This window comes from Vulpes vulpes, chromosome 6 (assembly GCF_048418805.1).
Source record: "Vulpes vulpes isolate BD-2025 chromosome 6, VulVul3, whole genome shotgun sequence".
Lineage (NCBI taxonomy): Eukaryota > Metazoa > Chordata > Mammalia > Carnivora > Canidae > Vulpes > Vulpes vulpes.
In genome coordinates, this window is record NC_132785.1 from 37,891,492 (window position 1) to 37,914,549 (window position 23,058).

The following is a 23,058-nucleotide window of genomic DNA, read 5'->3' on the forward strand; positions in this document are numbered from 1 at the left end:
TCTATCTTATTAATTCTTTCAAAGAACCAACTCCTGGTTTTGTTGATCTGTTCCACATTTCTTCTGGTCTGTATTTCATTGAGTTCTACTCAAATCTTTATTAACTCTCTTCTGCTGCTGGTGTAGGATCTATTTGCTGTTTTTTCTCCATCTCCTTTAGGTGCAGGGTTAGCTTTTGTATTTGTGTTCTTTCTAGTGTTTGGATTGCGATGTATTTCCCCCTCAGGACTGCTTTGCTGCATCCCAAAGATTTTGAGTGGTTGTATCTTCATTCTCATTAGTTTTCATGAATCTTTTTAGTTCTTCTCTAATTTCCTGGTTGACCCTTTCATCTTTTAGCAGTATGGTCCTTAACCTCCACGTGTTTGAAATCCTTCCAATCTTCTTCTTGTGATTTAGTTCTAATTTCAAAGCATTATGGTCTGAAAATACGCTAAGGATGATCCCAATCTTTTGGTATCAGCTAAGACCTGATTTGTGACCCAGTATATGGTCTATTCTGGAGAAAGTTCCGTGCGCACTTGAGAAGAATGTGTATTCAGTTGCGTTTGGATGTAAAGTTCTGTAGATATCTGTGAAATCCATCTGGTCCAGTGTATCATGTAAAGCTCTTGTTTCTTTGGAGATGTTGTGCTTAGAAGACTTATCGAGTGTAGATAGCACTAGATTGAAGTCACCAAGTATAAGTGTATTATTATCTAAGTATGTCTTAACTTTGGTTATTAATTGATTGATATATTTGGCAGCTCCCACATTCGGGGCATATATATTGATGATTGTTAAGTCCTCTTCTTGGATAGATCCTTTAAGTATGATATAGTGTCCCTCTTCATGTCTCACTACAGTTTTTGGGATAAACTTTAGTTTACCTGATATAAGGATGGCTACCCCTGCTTTCTCTTGAGGACCCTTTGAATGGTAAAGAGTTCTCCATCCTATTATTTTCGGGCTGTAAGTGTTCTTATGTCTAAAATGAGTCTCTTGTAGACAGCAAATAAATGGGTCCTGCTTTTTTATCTAGTCTGAAACCCTGCGCCTCTTGATGGGGTCATTAAGCCCATTCACGTTCAGAGTTACTATTAAAAGATATGAGTTTGGTGTCAGCATGATACCTATTCAATCCCTATTTTTGTGGATTGTTTCATTGGACTTCCTCTTAAAGAGGAATTTTAAGAGTCCCCATTAAATTTCTTGCAGAGCTGGTCACATATTCTTTCAGTTCCTGCCTATCTTGGAAGCTCTTTATCTCACCTTCTCTTCTGAATGAGAGCCTTGCTGGATAAAGTGTTCTTGGCTGCATGTTATTCTCATTTAGGACCCTGAATATATCCTGCCAGCCCTTTCTGGTCTGCCAGGTCTCTGTGGAGAGGTCTGCTGTTAATCTGATATTTCTCCCCATATAAGTTATGGATCTCTTGTCTCTTGCTGCTTGAAGGATCTTCTCTTTATCTTTAGAATTTGCAAGTTTCACTATTAAGTGTTGAGGTGTTGAACGGTTTTTATTGATTTTAGGGTGGGGGGATCTATTTCCTCAATCTGAATGCCTCCTGTTTCCCTTCCCAGATTAGGAAAGTTTTCAACTATAATTTGTTCAAATACATATTCTGGACCTCTGTCCCTTTCAGCGCCCTCAGGAACCCCAATTAAATGTAGGTTTTTCTTCCTCAGGCAGTCACTTATTTCCCTTAATCTATCCTCTTGATCTTTTAATTGTTTGTCTCTTTTTTCCTCAGTTTCCCTTTTTGCCATCAACTTGTCTTCTATGTCACTCACTAGTTCTTCCACCTGGTTAACCCTTGTCGTTAGGACCTCTAGTTAGGATTGCATCTCTTTTAATTGATTTTTAATTTCTGCCTGATTAGCTCTAAATTCTGCAGTCATGAGGTCTCTTGAGTCCTTTATGCTTTTTTCTAGAGCCACCAGTAGCTTTATAATAGTGCTTCTGAATTGGCTTTCTGACATTGAATTGTAATCCAAATTTTGTAACTCTGTGGGAGAGAGGACTGTTTCTCATTCTTTCTTTTGAGGTTTTTCCTTCTAGTCGTTTTTCTCAGTGCAGATTGGCCAAAAACAAGTTATATTGGGAAAAGGAGAAAAAGAGACAAGGGAAAGGAGAAAAAAAAGAAAAAAAAAAGAAAGAACAAAAAAAAAGAGAAAAAAAGGAAAAAAGGGGGGGAAGCAAAGAGAAAACGTAAAACAGGGGGGAGTATCCTTTGATTCTGTATAGTATAAATCCCTCGACCTCCCCTGGAACTTTCCAGTGCTGCTTGGTCAATAATTTGTTTTTCCCCTGTCCATCTAGCTGGTCTTCTGGGGGAGGGGCCTACTGTGCTGATTCTCAAGTGTGAGCACTTGGGGGAGCTGCTCAGCCCCCAGCCTGGTGCAGGGCTCCGTGAAAGTTGTTAAGCTGCTTATCCGGTGAGGCCACTGTGACGATCAGTGGGGGTTGTTTACCCCGTTAGGCCCCAGGAGGAACAACCACAGTGGCGGCGGCCAGCTCTCCAGCCCTCCAGTCAGCTCCCACAGTAAGTACGGAGCTCTCGGTCTGCAGGGGCCTGGAGGCTTCGGCGGCGGGACGGCTGATCTGCTCAGCCCGGGCCGCCCAGAGGTAGGAGCGTCCTTGCGGTCCTGCGCCCTCCTGGCCTCTGCCTGTCCTGGAGGTGGAGGCCAGATCTTTGGCTGTGTCCCCGGCACCGCAAGCTCCTGGGCCTTCGCTGTTAGAAGCTCCCAGCCCTGCAGCCCCCTCCGCACCAGAGCCGCTGCCCGAGCTGCCTCTGAGCTGCTCCCGGGGTTGCGGGCCCTCGCTGCAGCCTATTAGGGAGCCGGCTGCAGGGTGTGGCGCACTCTCCCCAGAGTGCAGGTGCTCTCTCTCTCTCTCTCTTTCAGTAAGAATAGTGACAATGCAAAATATTAATATCAGGTAATTAATAATTCAAGGATTTCATTTGTATTATTTATTAATAAGTTAATACAGACGGCAATAAATCTCCTAAACGAGGTTTAAGGAAAAGTACAGAACAAATGTACTAAAAAGTAATGAGGCTTCTCATAAATATACCTTAAGATTAGATACAAAATTACAGTTATGTAACACTTTCAAATATAAGTACTTTAAAAATATTAACTAATATTAGTAATTATTTTGTTTTGTTTTAAATATTTTATTTATGTATTTAACAGAAGGAGAGAGTACAAGCGGGGGCAGTGGCAGGAAGAGAGAGAGGGAGAAGACCGACCCATCACTGTGCAAGGACCCTGGGATTATGACCTGAGCCAAAGGCAAAATCTTAACCAACTCATCCACATAGGCATCTCTGGATAATTGTTTTGAAATATTAAGAACTGATATAACTGGATGTTTTGTGTATTTTTGGGAAAATAATACTAAAAAGTTGCAAGGAGCACTAAATAGATCATGAAGAGCCTGGTGTGAATTTTATATTAATCAAATGTCCCAAAAGAAGAAATATTACATAAAAGAACTCTCAAAAAATATATAAACAACTGTACATTCTTTAGTGAAACATGATTTAAATAACCAGATATATATTTAAATACATTTTTTTTTTTTGTAATTTTGTCATTCCCAGTCTTTAGCCTTGGATGGGCTCATCTCTCTGCTAAATAGAGTTTTAAAACCCTACATTGGATAGCATGTCAAGATTCCTTAATTTAGATCATTTACTTAATTACTTAAATGTGCATGATCTCATTTGATTCTTGTTAAGAAAAATACATTGAGTAGACAAGTCATTATCATTCTGCAACTTTTAAAAATGAAGATTTCAGATTTAAATAACTGATGCAAATTCATCAATTTAATAAATTGTAATGTCATAGATCAAACTTAGGACTTCCAAATTCATGTACTTCCAAATTCATCTTTGATGTCTTATTGAATCTCTTCGTAGACTGATTCACTGCATTCAGAGTACTTATGTAAGATTAAAAATAGATTTTCACTTGGTTAGTTTAGATAGTTTGCCACATTTTGCCATTATAAGATTGACTATGAATTCATATCTTTATTAATATTCTGATGAATCACTTTTCAGGAATCATGTGATAGCTATTCAACTAAACAATAGCATAACATAATCAACAAATCTTATGATTTTTGTTGTAGAACATGTGAAGTCCTGAAATAAATCCTAAAAGAACTGGCTCTGTTCCCTATTTAAAATCTCTTCTATCCACAGCAATCAGATAGCAGAAAGAAATAAAAGGCATCCAAATGGGCAAAGAAGAAAGAAAACGTTTACTATTTGCAGATGACATGATACTTTATATAGATAACCCAACAGGAGAGAGAAAAAAAGAAAACCCAAAATACTCCCCTGAAAAACTGCTAGAATTAATAAATGAATTCAATAAAGTTGCAGAATACAAAATCAAGGTACAAAAATCTGTTTTGTTTCTCTTTTTAAAAAAGATTTTATTTATTTCGAGAGAAAGGGAGAGTGTACTCAAAGAAAGGGAGGTACAGAGGCAGAAGGAGAGAGAGAATCTCAGCAGACTTCACTCTGAGCTCAGAGCCTGATATGGGGCTTGATCTCATGACCCAGAGATCAGGAACCTGAGCCAAAATCAAGAGTTGGATATTTACTTGACTGAGCCACCCAGGCACCCCTGTTGCATTTCTATATACCAATAATGAAGCAGCAGGAAGAGAAATTAAAGAATGAATCCCATTTATAATTGCACTAAATATCATAAGATACCTAGGAATAAACCTAACCAAAGAGGTAAATGATCTGTATGCTGAAAACTATAGAATGCTTATGAAAGGAATGGAAGACAACACAAAGAAATGGAAAAACATCCCATGCTCACGGACTGGAAGAACAGGTATTGCTAAAATATCTGTACTACCTAAAGCAATCTATACATTTAATGCAATCCCTATCAAAACACCACCATCATTTTTCACACAGCTATAACAAACAATCCTAAATTTGTATGGAAACACAAAAGACCCTGAATAGACAAAGCTGAAAAAAAATAGACAAAGCTTCAAAAAATGAACGAAATTGGCTAGATAGATAGATAGATATAATGAACAAAACTGGATAGGTTTCATATATAATGCAATATTGCTCAGCTATAAAAACAGAATGAAATCATGCTATTTGTAATGACATGAATGGAGAATAGAGAATATTATGCCAAACAAAATAAGCCTGTCAAAGACAAATACCATATGATTCACTCATATGTGGAATTTATTTTTTATATTATTTTTTTTTTGAGATTGAGAGAGTGAGCAAGCAGGAAGGAGAGAGAGAGAGAAATAGAGAGAGGGAGAGAATCTCAAGCAGGCTCCATGTTCATTGGAGGATCCCAATTAGAGCTCCCAAAGGAGCTCCCAAAGCAGCTCAAATGCAGGGCTTGATCTCAGAACCCTGAGATCATGACCTGAGCCCAAACCAAGAGTCAAACGTTCAGTGGACTGAACCACCCAGACACCCATCTTATGTGTAATTTAATAATAATAATTTAAAAAAATGAACAAAGGGAGAAAAGAAAGAGAGGGAGGCAAACCAAGAAACAGATTCTTAACCATATAGAACAAACTTATGGTTACCAGAGGAAAGATCAGTCGGGGAATGGGTTAAAAAATGATGGGGGTTAAGGAGGACACTTGTGATGAGCACAGGGTGTTTTACAGAAATGTTGAATCACTATATTACACCTGACACTAACATTACACTGTATGTCAACTAACTGGAATTTAAATAAAAAGTTAAAAAATAAATTTTCACAAGATTTTTCAAAAAACTACCTTTCTTTTTACTATGTTATAGAGTAAACAATTTTCCTTCCCTTTCTTTATCTTTTAGTATATATTTTTGTGTGTGGGGTGTGTTTGTGCAATTTGTATTACCAGATTGATCAGCACATACTAAAAAATTAATAATATGATGTTAATTTAGTAATATGAAAATAAGGAAAGGTTTATAACAAAAAATAGCTTTATTTCAGCATTGAAATTAAGCAAGATGGGTCTTATGGCTTCCTTGGTGCAATGAAGTACACTTTACTTACCTAGTTGTATCTCATGTAATTGAATTAAGAGACTGAATACACAATGGACAATGGCCACATCACATGTAAAAGCAGAACTTTGACCCACAGCCTACAGCAACTTGCCAGGAAAACAAACTGCTTTATCTGTAATAAAGAACCCAGAAAGCCAGTCTGCTATTCGTCTGACTTGCAGAAGTCAGCTTGCTATCTTTAGTGACAGTCCAGAAAGCCAAACAATAACTTCTGTAACACTTGGTTCAAAATGGTCAGGATTTATTCATAATTAATAGTTACCCTAAATTTGTTCCCACTTCCAGTTTAGGATTAACCAGAGCTAGACAAATATGTATCCCTAACCAATCATGTAGAATTCCTGCTTCTAGTTAGCTCCAGCTTTCCCAAGCCAGTCGCCTTCAAATAGGACATACTTGTAGCATTTCTTTCCTTCTACTGGGAAGCTTCTCCACTCCTCTGCCTGCCTTTGAGTCTCTGTCAACATACATATGATGACAGATGACTCTTTTGTTAGAGTAAGCTCGAAATAGACTGCTTTTTCATTTGGTTTGTTATTATTGATATATACAGAAGTTTCTTGAAATAGAGATTCTCATTCTCCCTTCAGAATATTTTAAACCTTCTAATCATTATTATAATACCATATAGGGCAGTGACAAACTAGAAGTGGTTAGGAGTACTCCACTGGAAGTAACTTAGACAAAAGGCAAAAGCAAAGTAAGGAAATCGCCAGTTGTCTATAGCTTAAAGCCTATTTGTTTGTCAGTGATTGGTTGTTCTTGGATTTTGATTTTGTAACCTTGAGTCATTTACAGGCTTAGATTTTGGTTTGCTTTACATAGGCTGCCAGGGCATTAAAAATACTTTACCCTAATGGTCACCTTGTTTAATTAATTTAATAGTAGGAGAGAATAATTATATTTAAATTGATTATTCTATATAAATCAAATATATTGAAGCATATATTTATGACTTAGAAAGTATTGTGTGATCTAACACATTGACCTGATTAGTAATTGTGGGGAAGTAAAGAGGTGCTGACCCCTCTTAAAAAATAAAAGCAAGACCAAGTCTTCTTGAGAGAATAATATTCATAAACTTAAAATACAATTCAAAGTAAAATCATAATTTCAGATAAGATTAAGACTTCAGACAAAAGAAATGCTAGGACCATGGCAAAAGATAATAATACAAAATATAATTGAATGTCACAAAGGAAGATAAGCAAATATAAACTAGAAGCTGAAAATTTTGAAAGAAATTCAGGAGATTAAATATGAAACTCTGGAACTATTTTGGAATTTGCTTTTTGAGGTTTACTTTGGGGAATTGGTTAGCTATTTTTGGCAGTGTTTCTTAGAAAGTTTGACCAGAATTAGCCTGACCAGAACAGCAGAGACATGTAAATGTGTATGGAGACATATCTTGAAAGTCAAAGAGGAAGCCTAAGGTTATAAATGCTATTTATAAAACTATTTGAATTTCCCACTCCATTTCATGGGATATTAAAAGGTTTTTTATAAAAATGTGTCTTCTACGTTCTAGCAAAGCACCACTCACCTGTGATAAAAACAAACAAAAACTAGATTGAGATCCAAGGATTTTCAGATACTATATGATAGAATAATCAGGATCTGGAATATACTAGCTAGTCAATGTTTATTCGTTGTTTTGATGACATTTAAATGCACAGGATTTTGTTTATAGACATAACAAATAATGACAAGCAATTATATTTGTAACAGCATAGGGTCTTCAATAATTACTGATTTCCTCTGAGAACTCTCATTGTTCAGATATGGTAAAATTTTAATGTTTTTAGAAAAAAATCCATATTTAAAAACTCCAAATATACACAATATTTGAAAGAACACTTATTATTTGAATTATAAATACATAATTTAAAGGAATTCCCCCAGAGGATGCAAACTTAGAACTTTATAACACTTCAGTTTTTTCATATTAAGAATCAAGAACGGAGCCAACCAGTCAAAAACTGCTAGATTAATGGAAGAGATTGAAGAAACTCAAAGTTCATTTTTGTTTTGAGAAATTTTCACTACTTAAATTCTTGGAAGTTTTCTGAAACTAAAGATGTTATTCATAAACTGGCATGTAGGAACAGTCAAACTGTTGCTGTGAATTTGAAGTTGGTTGAATTTTTTTTCTCTTTTAAAGACTATGTTTAAGAGCAGTTTTATTTATTTAAAAAAAAAAAATCGAAAGGAAGGTAGAGATTTCCCATATACCTCTTGCTCCACACCTGCATAGCCTCCCCCATTATCAACATCACTCACTAGAGTGATACATTTATTATCATGGATAAACCTACATTGATGCATAATAATCACCCAAAGTTTATGGTTTACTTTAGGTTTCAGTCTTGGTATTGTACATGCTGTGAGTTGAAGCAAATTTATAATGACATATATCTATCCTTATAACATTAAATACAAAGAAATTCACTACCCTGTTTGCTTGTGTTCTGCCTATTTGTCTCTTCCCCCCATACCCAACCCCTAGCAACCACTGGTAGGTATATGTGTGTGTGTGTGTGTGTGTGTGTGTGTGTGTGTGTGTGTATAAAGATTTTATGTATTTATTTGCAAGACAGCATGCACAAGGAGACAGGAGAGGTAGAGAGAGAGAGGTACAAGCAGACTCCTGTGGGGAGCATGACACTGGTATCAATCCCAGGAACTGAGATCATGACTTGAGTTGAAGTCAGACATTTAACCGACTAAGCCACCCATACACCTCAACTACTGATATTTTTGTCCCTGTAGTTTTTCCCTTTCCAGAATGTCATACAGTTAGAATCATACAATAAATAGCCTTTTCACATTCATTTCTCCCACTTATTAATATGCATTTATTTTCTCCATGTCTTTTCATGAATTGATAGACTATTTTTTAAGTGTTAAATAGTAATCCATTGTTTGAATGTACCAGAGTTTATTTAGCCGTTCACCAACCAAAGGACATCATGCTTACTTTCAAGTTTTGGCAGTTATGAAAAAGCTGCCATAAACATCCACATGCAAGTTTTTGTGTATATACAAGTTTTCAGCTCCTGTGGATAAATACCAAAGAGTGTGATTGCTGGATCATGTGCTGAGCTTGTTTTATTTTCTAAGAAACCACCAGACTATGTTACAAAGTGGCTGTAACATTTTACATTCCTACTAGCAGATTTCAAGATTTTCTGTTTTAATACATCCACATCAGTATTTGGCGTTGACAATACGCTGGATTTTAGCAACTTTAATAGCTGTGTAGTGGCATCTCATTGTTTTAATTTGCATTTCCCTGATGCATTAAGATGTGGAGTATCTTTTCATGCGCTTATTTGCCATCTGTATATCTTATTTAGTGAGGCATCTGTAAGGTCTTTGACCCATTTTTTTCATGAGATTGTTTTCTTTTTGTTAAGTTTCAAGAATCCTTTGTATATTTTGATAACAGTCCTTTATCAGATGTGTCTTTTGCAAATATTTTCTTCCACAATATGGTCTGTCTTTTCATTTTGATACTACCTTTCACAGAGAAGTTTTTAAATTAATGGGGTTTTTAGTTTGTTTTTCTTTTAAAGATTTTATTTATTTATTCATGAGATACACAGAGAGAGAGAGAGAGGCAGAGACATAGGCAGAGAGAGAAGCAGACTTCTCTCAGGTAGCCTGATGTGGGACTCTATCCCTCACCCTAGGATCATGCCCTGAGCCAAAGGCAGATGCTCAACTTCTGGGCCACCCAGGCATCCCTTATTTTTTTTAAAAAAAATATTTTATTTATTTATTTGAGACAGACAGAGAGAGAGAGAGAGAGAGAGAGAAGGAGAGCATGGAGGGAGAAGCTGACTCCCTGATGAGCAGAGAGCCTGATGGGGCTCAATCCCAGGACTCTAAGATCATGATCTGAGCCCAAGGCAGATGCTTAACCAACTGAGGCACCCAGGTGCCCCTGAGGTTTTTAGTTTCAGTAAAGTCTAGTTTATCAGTTATTTTATGGATTGTACCTTTGTTATCATATCTATAAAAGTATCACAATACCCAATCTAGATTTTCTCCTATGTTATCTTCAAGGAGATTTGCACTTTTGCATTTTACATGTCAGTCTTTGATCTCTTTTGAGTAAATTTTTGTGAAATGTCTAAGTTTTATATATAATTTTTTTAATATATGGATGTCCACTTGTTTCAGGCCATTTGTTGAAGAGATTGTGTTCCATTGCATTGTCTTTCTTCCTCTGTCAAAGATCAGTTGGCTATATTCATGGGTGTATATTTCAGCACTTTCTATTTTGTTCCATTGATTTGTGTATCATTTTGTCAATAACACACTGTTTTGTTTGATATAGATTTATAGTAAGTCTTCAAGTTCGGTAGCATCAGTCCAGCAACTTTTTTCTTCTTCAATAATATCCTAGCCATTCTGAGTCTTTTGCCTCTACCCATAATCTTTAGAAATAATTTGTCAATGTCTAAAAACTAACTTGCTGGGATTTTGACTGAGTTTGCATTGAATCTATAGATCAAATTGGAAAAAAAATGACATATTGACAATATTGTGTCTTTCTGTCCACAAACTTGAAATATCTCTCCATTATCCATGGGCCGAGCGGCTGCGTCTGTTACCGGCCCCTGGAACACCAGGCCTGCTTCCTCCGCCTGATGGAGCCCCGAGATCGCGAGACCCTACAGCTGCTGGTGAACACCTCAAGGGCTCAAGGGTCTCACCGCCCCAGCCATGACACCCACCATGCCCAGGAGCTGCTGGCAGTGCTGGGGAACCACGAGGTGGACCCTGCCCTGGTGGGGGATTCGGTGCGGCACCTTTGCACGAAAACTCCCATTTACTGGGCCCGTCGAGCAGAAGGGCCCCGGAGGCAGCGGCTGATCTACCTGTGCATCGACATCTGCTTCCCCAGCAACATCTGCGTGTCGGTCTGCTTTTATTACCTCCCAGACTAAGTTCCAGCCTGCCCAGCCCCACAGGCCAGCCAGCTGGCCTGCCCCGTCACCGGTCACAGAGGGTGGCTGGCAGCGGGGTCTAATAAATCCTCCACCTGGCAAAAAAAAAAAAAAAAAAAAAAAAAAAAAAAATTTGATTTTATTCATCAGAGTTCTGGGGTTTTCTTTATATGGATCTCATATGTATTTTGTAAGATTTATACCTAACTACTTTCATTTGGGGGGGCGGGGTGCAAATAGTATTGCTTTATGTTTCAAATTCTACTTGTTCACTCTTTGTATATAAGACAGGAATTGACTGTCATGACTTAATCTTATATCTCACACAATTGGTTTCTTTGTTTTTTTTTTTTTTTAATTTTATTTATTTATTTGAGAAAGAGAGAAAGAGCAAGTGAGAGTGCTAGCCAGGAGGGGAGAGGCAGAGAGGGAGAGATAGAGAATTCCAGGCAGGCTCCATGCTTGACATGGGGATCTATCTCACCACCCTGAGATCATGACCTAAGTTGAAATCAAGAGTTGGACGCTTAACTAATGAGCAACCCAAGCACACCACATAAACTTGCTTTAATCACTTATTAGTTACAATTATTTTTGTTGATCCTGTCAGATTTTCTAAGTCCACAATTACATAATTGATGAGCAAGGACTGTTTTATGTCTTTCCTCCCCTGTTTTAGATCTTTTACTATCTTTGACTTATTGCATTAGCAGAGATTTCCAGTATGATTTGAAATAGAGTTACCTTTCAAAAAGTTACCTTACCATCTACCTGATTATAGTGGAAAAGCTTATAGTTTCTCACCATTAAGTACGACACTCGCTGTAGGTTACTTTTTTTTTTTTTTTTGTAGATAGGTTTTCTCAGCAAGAGGAAATATCCCCATTATTACTAGTTTAATGAGAATTTATATCATGAGCAGATATTGAATTTTTTCAAGTGCTTTCTCTCCATCTATTGATGGAGTCATGTGATATTTCTTTTTTAGTCTGTTGATGGAATGGATTACATTAATTAATTTTTAAATGTTGAACTAGCCTTGCATACCTAGGATATAAACTGCTAGTTTGTGGTGTATAATTTCTTATATGCTTTTTGAATTTGATCTGCTGACAGTTTGTTGAGGATTTTTGCATCTATGTTCATGAGAGATACTGGTCTGTAGTTTTCTTTTCTTATAATATATTTGTCTTGTTTTGGTATTAGGTTATTGCTGGCCTCATAGAATGGGTTAGGAAGTATTCTTCCTGCTTCTATTTTCTGAAAGAGATTGTGGAGAATTGGTAAAATTTATACCTTAAGTGTTTTGGACAGTTTAACAGTGACCCATTCTGAGCCTGGTACTTTCTTCTTTGGAAGGGTATTATTGATTATTATTTTTTTTTTTTAATAAATGAAGGCCTATTCATACTGTCAGTTTCTTGAGTGAGTTTTGGTAGGTTGTATCTCTAAATGAATTGTTCATTTCATCTAGATTATGCAATTTTTAAGCATAGTGTTGTTCATAGTATTCCATTATTTTCCCTTTAATTTTTATTGGATCTTTAATGATGACTCTTCTTTCATTCCTGATATTAGTACTTTGTGATCACTCTCTTTTCATAGCTCAGCTAGAAATTTATTGACTTCATTGGTCTTTTCCAAGAACCAGCTTTTGTTTTTATTGCTTTGCTCTATTTTTTTCCTTTTCATTAAATTTCAATTTTCATTTCTTTTTTTAACCTGTCTAATAAGCATTTAAAATTTTTAAAAAATTAAAGGTAAATGGACACTAGTATGTCTTTCTGGGAAAAAATAACAAAAACAAAAACAAAAACCCTTCCTGAACTTAATGGAAATTTGTCAATATCTATCAAGCATAAATGGGGGGGGGGGGACAACCCAGAAATTTAAAAACATAATTTTTAATTCAAAATTTAAAAAATAGGGTAAGTAGGTTCATGACTGTTTTTAGTGAAACATGAGCCCTAAAAATATTTTATTATTAATATTCATGGATAAATGGCAACAAGATTTTGTAATGGTATAGAAAATGTAATTCTATATGTATGATATCACTCATATAGCATTTTTGTAATGAAATAACTTCAAAAGGCTAATTTTTCACATTTATTTTAGACACATTTTATTTTCCCCTTTCCAAATTTTCTTTTGAAGTGTATATCTTAGTTTTATGCTTAAGGAAGTTATAATTACTTTTCTGAGAAACTTAGTGAAGGTAGCTCAGATCCTCAGCAGAATGTAGTTTAGAAATCAACACCATTTAGAAATTAACATTGATTCTCTGACAGTAAAAAAAAAAAGGATCTAGAAAGATATATGGCAAATTTTATGCAGAGATTGTCCTCAGGTAATGTGATTAACATTTACTATTTTGTAATTTTATATAATTTTTCTAAGTATATTTATTGGTTATGGGCAACATTTGTAATTTAAAAATGAAGGTATATGTGTCAATAATATGACAAGAAAACAAAAATCTGTTTACCTCATGAAATTAAAAATATGAATTACTATAAAATAAAAATTTATAAAATCCTTAATATTGCCTTTTAGAAATCTAGTATTAACAATAGGAAATAAAATTAAATGACATATTTATACAAATATTTAATTGTAGTGGATGTTATTACTAAAGAAAAAATAATTGGACCTGAAAAGTAAGGATTTTAGATCTTTAAATATCACAGTGTCTTCATTTTATTTCCACTTAAACAGATGACACCCTCTTCCTCTAGGTGCTATACACAGTAATTTATGGACTAATGTGTCTTATTTTTTTTTAATTTTTATTTATTTATGATAGTCACAGAGAGAGAGAGAGAGAGGCAGAGACACAGGCGGAGGGAGAAGCAGGCTCCATGCACCGGGAGCCTGATGTGGGATTCGACCCCGGGTCTCCAGGATCGCGCCCTGGGCCAAAGGCAGGCGCCAAACTGCTGCGCCACCCAGGGATCCCTGACTAATGTGTCTTAAAATCAACTCATATCTCTCTCTCTCTCTCTCTCTCTCTCTCTCTCTCTCTGTATATATCTATATATATCTATATATATATATATATAGATATATATATAGATATATTTGCCAAAGAGTATAAATGTGTTCAGTTGGGGGCTATTTGTGTGTGTGTGTGTGTGTGTGTGTGTGTGTGTGTGTGTTTAATCTGAAAACAAATGTGGGAGAGAATGTGGAGAAATAGGAAGGCTTGTGGATTTTTGGTAGGAGTGCAAACTTTTGTAGCCACCAAGGAAGACAGTATAGTGTTTCTTCAAAAAGTTAAAAATGAAACTACCTTATGATGCAGTAATTCGACTACTGGATATTTACCCTCTCCCCACATACAAAAACACTAATTCACACATACAGCCCTCTCTTGTTTGCAGCGTCTTTATTTACAATAGCCAAATTATTGCAACAGCCCAAGTGCCCAACCATAAAAGAATGGATAAGCAAGAGGTGGTGTATGTATAGAGTAGAATATTATTCAACCATAAAAAGCCACTGTCCTTTTCATAAGGCCATTACTTTCAGGAGCAAGAGACATAACTGGCTTTTCTAACACAGAGAAGAGACAAAGAGAGACAAAGAGCCAGTCAGAGAAAGACAAATACCATATGATTTCACTCATATGTGCAACTTAAGAAACAAACAAACAAAGAAAAAGAAAAAAGAGAGACAGAAAGACAGAACCAAGAAAGACCTCTTAATTATTGAGAACAAACTGATGGTTACTAAAGGGGAGGTATTTGGAGGGGATGGATGAAATGGGCGATGGGGATTAAAGAGTATACTTATGATGAGTAATGTATAAAATTGTTAAATCACTGTATTGTACACTTGAAACTAACATAAGACTGCATGTTAATTTTACAAGAACTAAAACTGAAGAATTAAAAAATCCAAGCATCCAAATATAAAAGATTATCTAGATTCTTTTCATTTTTATATTTCTTAAGTTTTGAAAATATAAACAGTGTACAAAGACAAAACACTTATGTCCTTTTTCAGAAGTATTAATAATTATAAATAATTATCATCTAATTATCTGCACCACTTAATTAATAAGTTGATAAAATTTAGAGATTATATTATATTTAATAGCACATAAGATTTTATACATATTCACAAGGACCAAAATAAAGTTTTATTTTTATATATTTTACTTCTATTTTTACTTCTAATATTTTTTTTACTTATTTTTACTCCTAATTTTTACTTCTAATAAACCTCACATCATCTCATGCAAACTCCCTACATTTATATTGCATAATATTTATAGTTTGTTTGCTTGTTTATTGTTTCAAGTTTTCATTTAATTTCCACTTAGTTAACATACCGTGCAATATTGGTTTTAGGAGTAGACTTCAGTGATTCATCACTTACATACAATACTTAACTAATGCTCACCATAACAGGTATCCTCTTTAATACCCATCACCCATTTAACCCATCTCCTCACCTTCCTCCCCTCCAGCAACCCTGAGTGTGTTCTCTCTAGTTGAGTCTATTTTATGGTTTACCTCTCTTTTTTCTTTGCCCCCTATGTTCATCTGTTTCATTTCTTATTTTTCATATGTGAGTGAAATCACATGGCATTCATTTTTCTCTGATTGACTTAGCTGTTTTTATTGTTCTTAAACTTTATGTCATCAGTTGAAAAATACATGTGCACTCTGTATCCCAGAGAAGAAAAGACTCTACAAGTTAGACTGTATAATACTGTCAATTGCAATATACATCTAGGTTTTAGATGTTAAAATGTGGAATAATTTAGATCTCATAATTAAAGAAATAAGTTATCTCATCCTCTTCCAAAATGTACTTCTTTCAATGTCCTGACAAAAATTCAGTTTCTTTCTAAAATTAAGTGTGCTTTTTCATTGTGAACCATAATATGATGATGGTTCAGGCACATTTTGTCCCAACACAAGTAGTGGTAAGAACACAAGCCTGACATTAGGCTACATTGGCACAGATCCCAAGTCAGCCACTCATTAGTTTTATGACCTTGGTAGATTACTTAGCCTCTATAACCCATTGTTGTTGTTTAATCTATATATATGGACATAATTTCATTTACTCACAAAAGTGTACTGAGGACTAAAGATAACTGCTTCCTTCAAAATAAGAGCTACTCCTCAGGTACATGAAAACTTTTTAATGATTATTTGGCAGTGGAAAGAATTAGGGAGATAAATTTTCAGGATTTCAAATACACATGTATATATTTTTATTATAAGTATATATAATACATATATAGTATATATTATGTTATATACTCAATAATTATCTGCCAGAAACTCTCCTACCCATTTCTTTTCTACATTTAGCTGCCATAAATTGTAGCTTATACCCTGTCTTTACAAATAAGGAATGCTTCTAACCTTTTTGTGGTGATGTGTTCTGGGGAGTTAAAAGTAGTCACAGAAAGAATTTTAAATGTTGATATATTATCAAAAAAATGAACAACACTAATGATTGAGTAACAAGTTATTTTTTGTAAGTTAGGTGATTTCCCTTTTTTGTTAGTTTAACATATTGAAGGAAGACTTCATCTAAGATAGGTCAAGAGGCATACATTATGATGATAGATTATTATATAATTTTTGACATATAACCCTGGAGTTCAGAATAACATGTATGGATGACATGGATGACATGTCTATACTCTTGCTTTTTTATCCATTATTCATTATTTTCTTAGGAACTTGTTAATATTTCTAAGGATGATGTAGGGTATTAAATTGCTAAGACATTTTACTGATACTGCACATATTTAAAGCTCCATTAAAAAATTTTTAATGTTACTGTTTCTAGTAAAGCAGGAATTTTAACTTGTCATTCTCTATTTCTGAATGTAATGACAAACTTAATACCATTTAAAAATGTTTGCTAAAATCCCGGGTCGAGTCCGCATCGGGCTCCCTTCGAGGAGCTTACTTCTCCCTCTGCCTGTGTCTCTGCTTCTCTCTCTCTCTCTCTCTCTGTCTCTCATGAATAAATAAAATCTTTAAAAAAAAAATGTTTGCTAAATTAAAATTACAAAGAGAAAATTATTAAGAAGTCTTTTAGAGAAAATGTTAACAAGAACACTGATGTAGTAGTACTTCTCTTTGAGTTATTTTAATGTAGTAAGTCCTAAGTAAATGGTAACCATTATTTTATTTTAAGACTATTTTATTTTATGTATTTGAGAGATAGAGGGAGAAAGAGAATGAAAGCAAGAGAGAGAGAGAGAGAGGGGTGGCAGGCAGACAGAAGCAGACTCCCTGCTGAGCAGGAAGTCCAAAGTGGGGCTCAATCCTGGGACTCCAGGATCATGACCTGAGCTGAAGGCAGATGCTTAACCAACAGAGCCACTGGGGCGCCCTGGTAATCATTATTTTAATTATCAGTAGTAGTAATGATTGTATGAATAGAACTGTTAATTATAAGACTAAAATTTCGGTTTTGAATTATTATTCTAATTAATTGCTCGCCTCTCATATTTGCATCATTGTACAGGACTAGACTATAGCATAAATGACCAAAAATATTCACTAGATAAATGTTTAAGTGGGTGAATGTCCAAATAAGTAAACAACTTCTGAAACATGTAGTTTCAGAATTGGATATAATATTTCTTGGTATTTATTATCACAGTATGTTCAGTCTACTTGTTTCACTATAACACAGAAGTATGTGAGAACTGAATAATACATCTTATCATGTCATCTTCAAGAATAAGGCATAATAGGATATATTAATTAATATATCTTTTAGAGAAAGTCCCTTTAATCCATTCTTCTCATTTAGTGATAGATCCCCCCCTACTGGTTCATTATATTGATCTACATTTCTCATGGTATGTACGTACTAAGTGAACACCTTGTTTAGCTTTGTGTAATATCTGTGGCCATACTTTAGGCGAAGTTAAGTGACATAGAGAGAGAGTCCTCCTACATCCTTCTACCATTTTACCAATATCTTAGAAAATATTTTATAAGGTTATTAAACTGTTTAGATCCTCAAGAAAATAATCTGTTTTATTGAAACAACAAAAGAACTGTTGCCATGGTCAAATTTTTGGAGAGTGCATGCCCTTCTTTGTGAATCACAATACATGTTAGAAATGGAATATTTGGGATCCCTGGGTGGCGCAGCGGTTTGGCGCCTGCCTTTGGCCCAGCGCGCGATCCTGGAGACCCGGGATCGAATCCCACGTCAGGCTCCCGGTGCATGGAGCCTGCTTCTCCCTCTGCCTGTGTCTCTGCCTCTCTCTCTCTCTGTGACTATCATAAATAAAAAAAAAAAATTAGAAATGGAATATTTCATGTAATTCTGGTAACAGATATGCTTAAATTTCCTTACTATAATGTTTCTCAAATTTCCTGATTATGTAATGACTATTATTATGTTAGAATTAATATTTTAATAGGCAGAATCTGAGGACAAAAACTGTATATTGCCAGAAATAATACAAGAATTTTAAAACTAATTTATTATGTAAATAATCCAGCCAGGGAGCTGCCATGATATAAATCATAAGTGATGCTCTTGTTCATAAGGAAACAAAATGATGTTTTATTACAAATCACATATTCCAGCTCTGCAACCTTTAGCCAGTTTGACATCTTTGCCCTCTGTTTGCTCCTACCTCAAAAAGCTATGAAACAGAGCAAATGCCAGAGTGAATCCAAAAAAACGGAAGTATATCCACACATTGTGAATCTAGTGAAGTTTTACAATAATTATCATGGAATGAATTCTGAAATATAATTGCTTCTTTTACATTCTCTTGGGACCTTGAATACACATAAGACTTATTAAGTTCTACATAAGTTAATTTTAAAAGTTATTATTCTTTGCTATGTTCATAATAGGTACATTCATATTTTAATAAAGTTTAGAAATTCATCTTTCTCATATTATACCCACTTAGATATATATTGCTTTGCATCTATCATCTATCCATCCATCTGTGTCACCTACCTTATCTATCCTTTTATATTTTTATAATACAGATGAATAAGCAATTGAATTGTCTTTGCAAAATTAATATTATAGGTTAACATCCTTGTTGAAACACTCTTTGAAGATTAAAGAGCACTACATGAATTTCCTTTTTTTAAATGTGTCAGATCATATTTTAAAATCTTGAGTTTTTACTTGTTTTTCTGTCATGGAGCTAAATAATAAGCTAGAAATTGCTGTGGTGGGAAATATAATGTCTGCTGTGCCATTCAGCATGGAAAGGAAATCACCTGTGGCTAGTTTGAAGTTCGTTCCTGAAATAGATGGGAATCTGTCATCACCTGCCTGATGTTATAGAGGCCCAACAAATCCTTTTATCTCAGCTGTGTTAGTGAGACGGCCTTTGTTTAATCGTGATGAGAAAGGATCCCAGGGTAAAAGGGAAATGGGTTCCCTGCAGAATCGAAGCCTCCAAATGGCCATAAAAAATGTATGCAGGTAAACATCATTTATACAATATTGCTTTATAGCAGATTATAGGGCTCATGTTGTGTGCCATAGACTCCATGGGGGAATCAGGAGGAAAACAAAGTTTCTATTTCTTTGCAAGCCATATCAGGGCAACACAGCTAAAACAGTTGCTAGAAGTAATCCCTGAACAGAATTTGAAATTACAGTGCTTTAAAAATGAACAACAAATACCAACCAGTATAAAATTTGGCACGATTTTCTAGAATATATACATTTTAGATTCTAAAATTATCAATTGTATATACCAAGAATAAATCTCTGTGATTTTTTTCAAGGGAATGGTAAATCCATTTACATTTAAATAAAACATGTGTAGATAGTGTTCTAGGAGTAAAAAATATATAGAGAGATGCAGATATATGAAACATTTTTAAAAATAATATTTCCATCTTATTTTTATTACTTCATAATTCATCAAATATTACAAAATATAATTATTCAAGGTTAACAGAGTAATTGTTTTGGAAATAAAATGTGTATGTAATTGTTTGTGTGTGTGTGTGTGTGTGTGTGTGTTTTCCAGTAGAGTTACAGAGGTTAGGGCTAATAGATGGTGGCCAAAACTACAATCAACAATAAAGCTTAAATTATACAAAAAAGGGAGAATATTTCCACATGCATAGATGTCAAGATTGGAGAATTATGATGAAAAATGCACATTTAAGAAGCACAATTCATGACAGTTGCATTACTATAATTATGATGAATAAAAATGTTGACTCTCTGAGTTCTTCTTTTCTTGTATTATTTACTTTTTCCCAGTCTTGTTATTTTACAAATAAATGAATCATTTGTTAATATCATCATAGTCACTGCAGACTTGAAAGTTTTATAATGAGTCTCCAAGAAAAAGGATACCATAGTAATATTTTTAGAATAACATTTTCAGCAGCTCACATGGAAATTAAAATTAAATCTTTTCCAATATTTTATTTTGTACAAAAGAATCATACTTGTCTATAATGTAAAATATAAATTTATAGAATGAAACCTATCTTATTCTGAGCCATCAAGATATTATATGATAAGGATAATAATTTTCATTGCAATGAAACATAAAATAGTCATTCAAATATGTAACCAATATAATTGAATTGAATGAAAACACACATTTTTCTGAAAGTCAAAAATTGATACTGACTCTAGGTCAAATAAAGAAAAATGGACAAGTGAGCAAACAATATGCAACTAATCCATAACTTCAATGCCTTTAAAACCAATATGAGGCATTCACAAATATGTTATTTACTATTTGAAACTGAACTGCTGCCAAACAGCTACCAAACAGCCTCATGGTATATTGGTGATATGGAAGGCAATTAGAAGAAGGAAAATCTGAAAGTATTTTAAAAGTGATTTGTTAGCCAGAAAAGACACACATGCCTAAGAAAAATATCTATTTTAAGGCAACTAAATTTAAAAGTAATAATGTATGGTGTTAGAAAACCATCCATTTTCATTCTTCTGCCTGTGACTGTCCAATTTCCCCAACACCATTTATTGGAGAGATTGTCCTTTTTCCATGGGATATTTTTTCCTGCTTTGTTGAAGACAGTTGACCATAGAGTTGAGGGTCCATTTCTGGGTTCTCTATTCTGTTCCGTTGATATGTGTCAATACTAACTATACTAACTATACTAACTATACTAACTATACTAACTATACTAACTATATGTGCCAATACTAACTATACTGTCTTGATGACTACAGCTTTGAAATAGAACTTGAAGTCTGGAATTGTGATGCCACCAGCTTTGGTTTCATTTTCAACTTTCCTTTGGTTATTTGGGATCTCTTCTAGTTCCATACAAATTTTCGGATTATTTGTTCCAGCTCTGTGAAAAATGTTGATGGTATTTTGATAGGGCTTACATTGAATGTATAGACTACTCTGGGAGGTATAGACACAGCAACTTCTGGCTAGATATGTCTCCAAAAGCAAGGGAAGCAAAACCAAAAATGAGCTATTGAGACTTCATCAAGATAAAAAGCTTTTGCATAGCAAAGGAAACAGTCAACAAAAACAAAAGACAACCTATAGAATGGGAGAAGATTTTTGCAAATTTTGTATCAGATAAAAATCTATAAAGAATTTATCAAACTCAACAACCAAAGAACAAATAATCCAGTCAAGAAATGAGTGGAAGACATGAACAGATATTTCTCCAAAGACTTACAAATGGCCAACAGACACATGAAAAATGCTAAATATCACTCAGCATCAGGGAATACAAATCAAAACAATGAGATACCACCTCATACTTGTCAGAATAGCTAAAATTAACAAGTCAGGAAACAACAAATATTGGTGAGGATGTGGAGAAAGGAGAACCCTTTTACACTGCTGGTGGGAATGCAAGCTGGTACAGTCACTTTGGAAAACAGCATGGAGGGGATCTCCGGGTGGCTCAGTGGATTAGTGCCAGCCTTTGGCCCGGGGCGTGATTCTGGAGTCCTAGGATCGAGTAGCATATCAGGCTCCCTGCATGGAGCCTGCTTCTCCCTCTGTCTGTGTCTCTGCCTCTCTCTCTGTGTGTCTCTCATGAATAAATAAATAAAATCTTAAAAAAAAAGGAAAAAAGTATGGAAGTTCCTAAAGAAGTTTAAAATAGAGCCACCCTATGACCAGCAATTGCACTACTAGGTATTGACCCCAAAGGTATAAATGTAGTGATCCGAAGGGGCACTTGCGCCCCAATGTTTATAACAGCAATGTCCACAATAACCAAACTATGGAAAGAGCTGAGATATCCATCAACAGATGAATGGATAAAGATGTGGCATATATATATATATATATAATGGAATATTACTCAGCCATCAAAAAATTAAAACTTGCCATTTGCAACAACCTGGATGGAACTAGAGGGTATTATGCTAAGTGAAATAAGTCAGTCAGAGAAAGACAACTATATGATATATCACTCATATGTGGAATTTAAGAAACAAAACAGAGGAATATAGAGGAAGGGAGGAAAAATAAAACAAAATCAGAGAGGGAGACAAACCATAAGAGACTCTTAAACATAGTAAACAAATTGAGGGTTGCTGGAGGGGAGGGGAGCGGCAGGGATAGGGTAACTGGATGATGGGCACTAAGAAGGGCACAGGATGTAATGAACACTGGATGTTATATGCAACTGATGAATCACTGAATGCTGAAACTGATAATACACTATAATTAATTGAATTTAAATAAATAAAATAAAATTTAAAATCAAATTTAAATTTAAAATAAAATTTAATCAAATAGTCATTCAACATATAATTTTCAGGAAAAAACAGTTTTGCTTTTTTTTTTGTTTTTTTTTAAATTTTTATTTATTTATGATAGTCACAGAGAGAGAGAGAGAGGCAGAGACATAGGCAGAGGGAGAGAAGCAGGCTCCATGCACGGGGAGCCCGACGTGGGATTCGATCCCGGGTCTCCAGGATCGCGCCCTGGGCCAAAGGCAGGCACCAAACCGCTGCGCCACCCAGGGATCCCAGTTTTGCTTTGTTTTATATGATTTCCAACATAAAGATAGTCTGCAGAATATTACACCATCATAAATAAATGT

The 23,058-nt window shown here is 34.9% G+C and overlaps 1 protein-coding gene across 1 annotated transcript; it reads left to right on the plus strand.

The window, feature by feature from the left end:
* Positions 1 to 10,651: 10,651 nt before the first annotated feature.
* Positions 10,652 to 11,120, plus strand: LOC140599239 (BRICHOS domain-containing protein 5-like; the record flags this gene model as incomplete). Its single annotated transcript, XM_072760466.1, has 1 exon — positions 10,652 to 11,120. A coding segment is annotated over one exon (363 nt), but the record flags the coding sequence as incomplete, so codon positions are not given.
* Between the last annotated feature and the right edge of the window lie 11,938 nt (positions 11,121 to 23,058).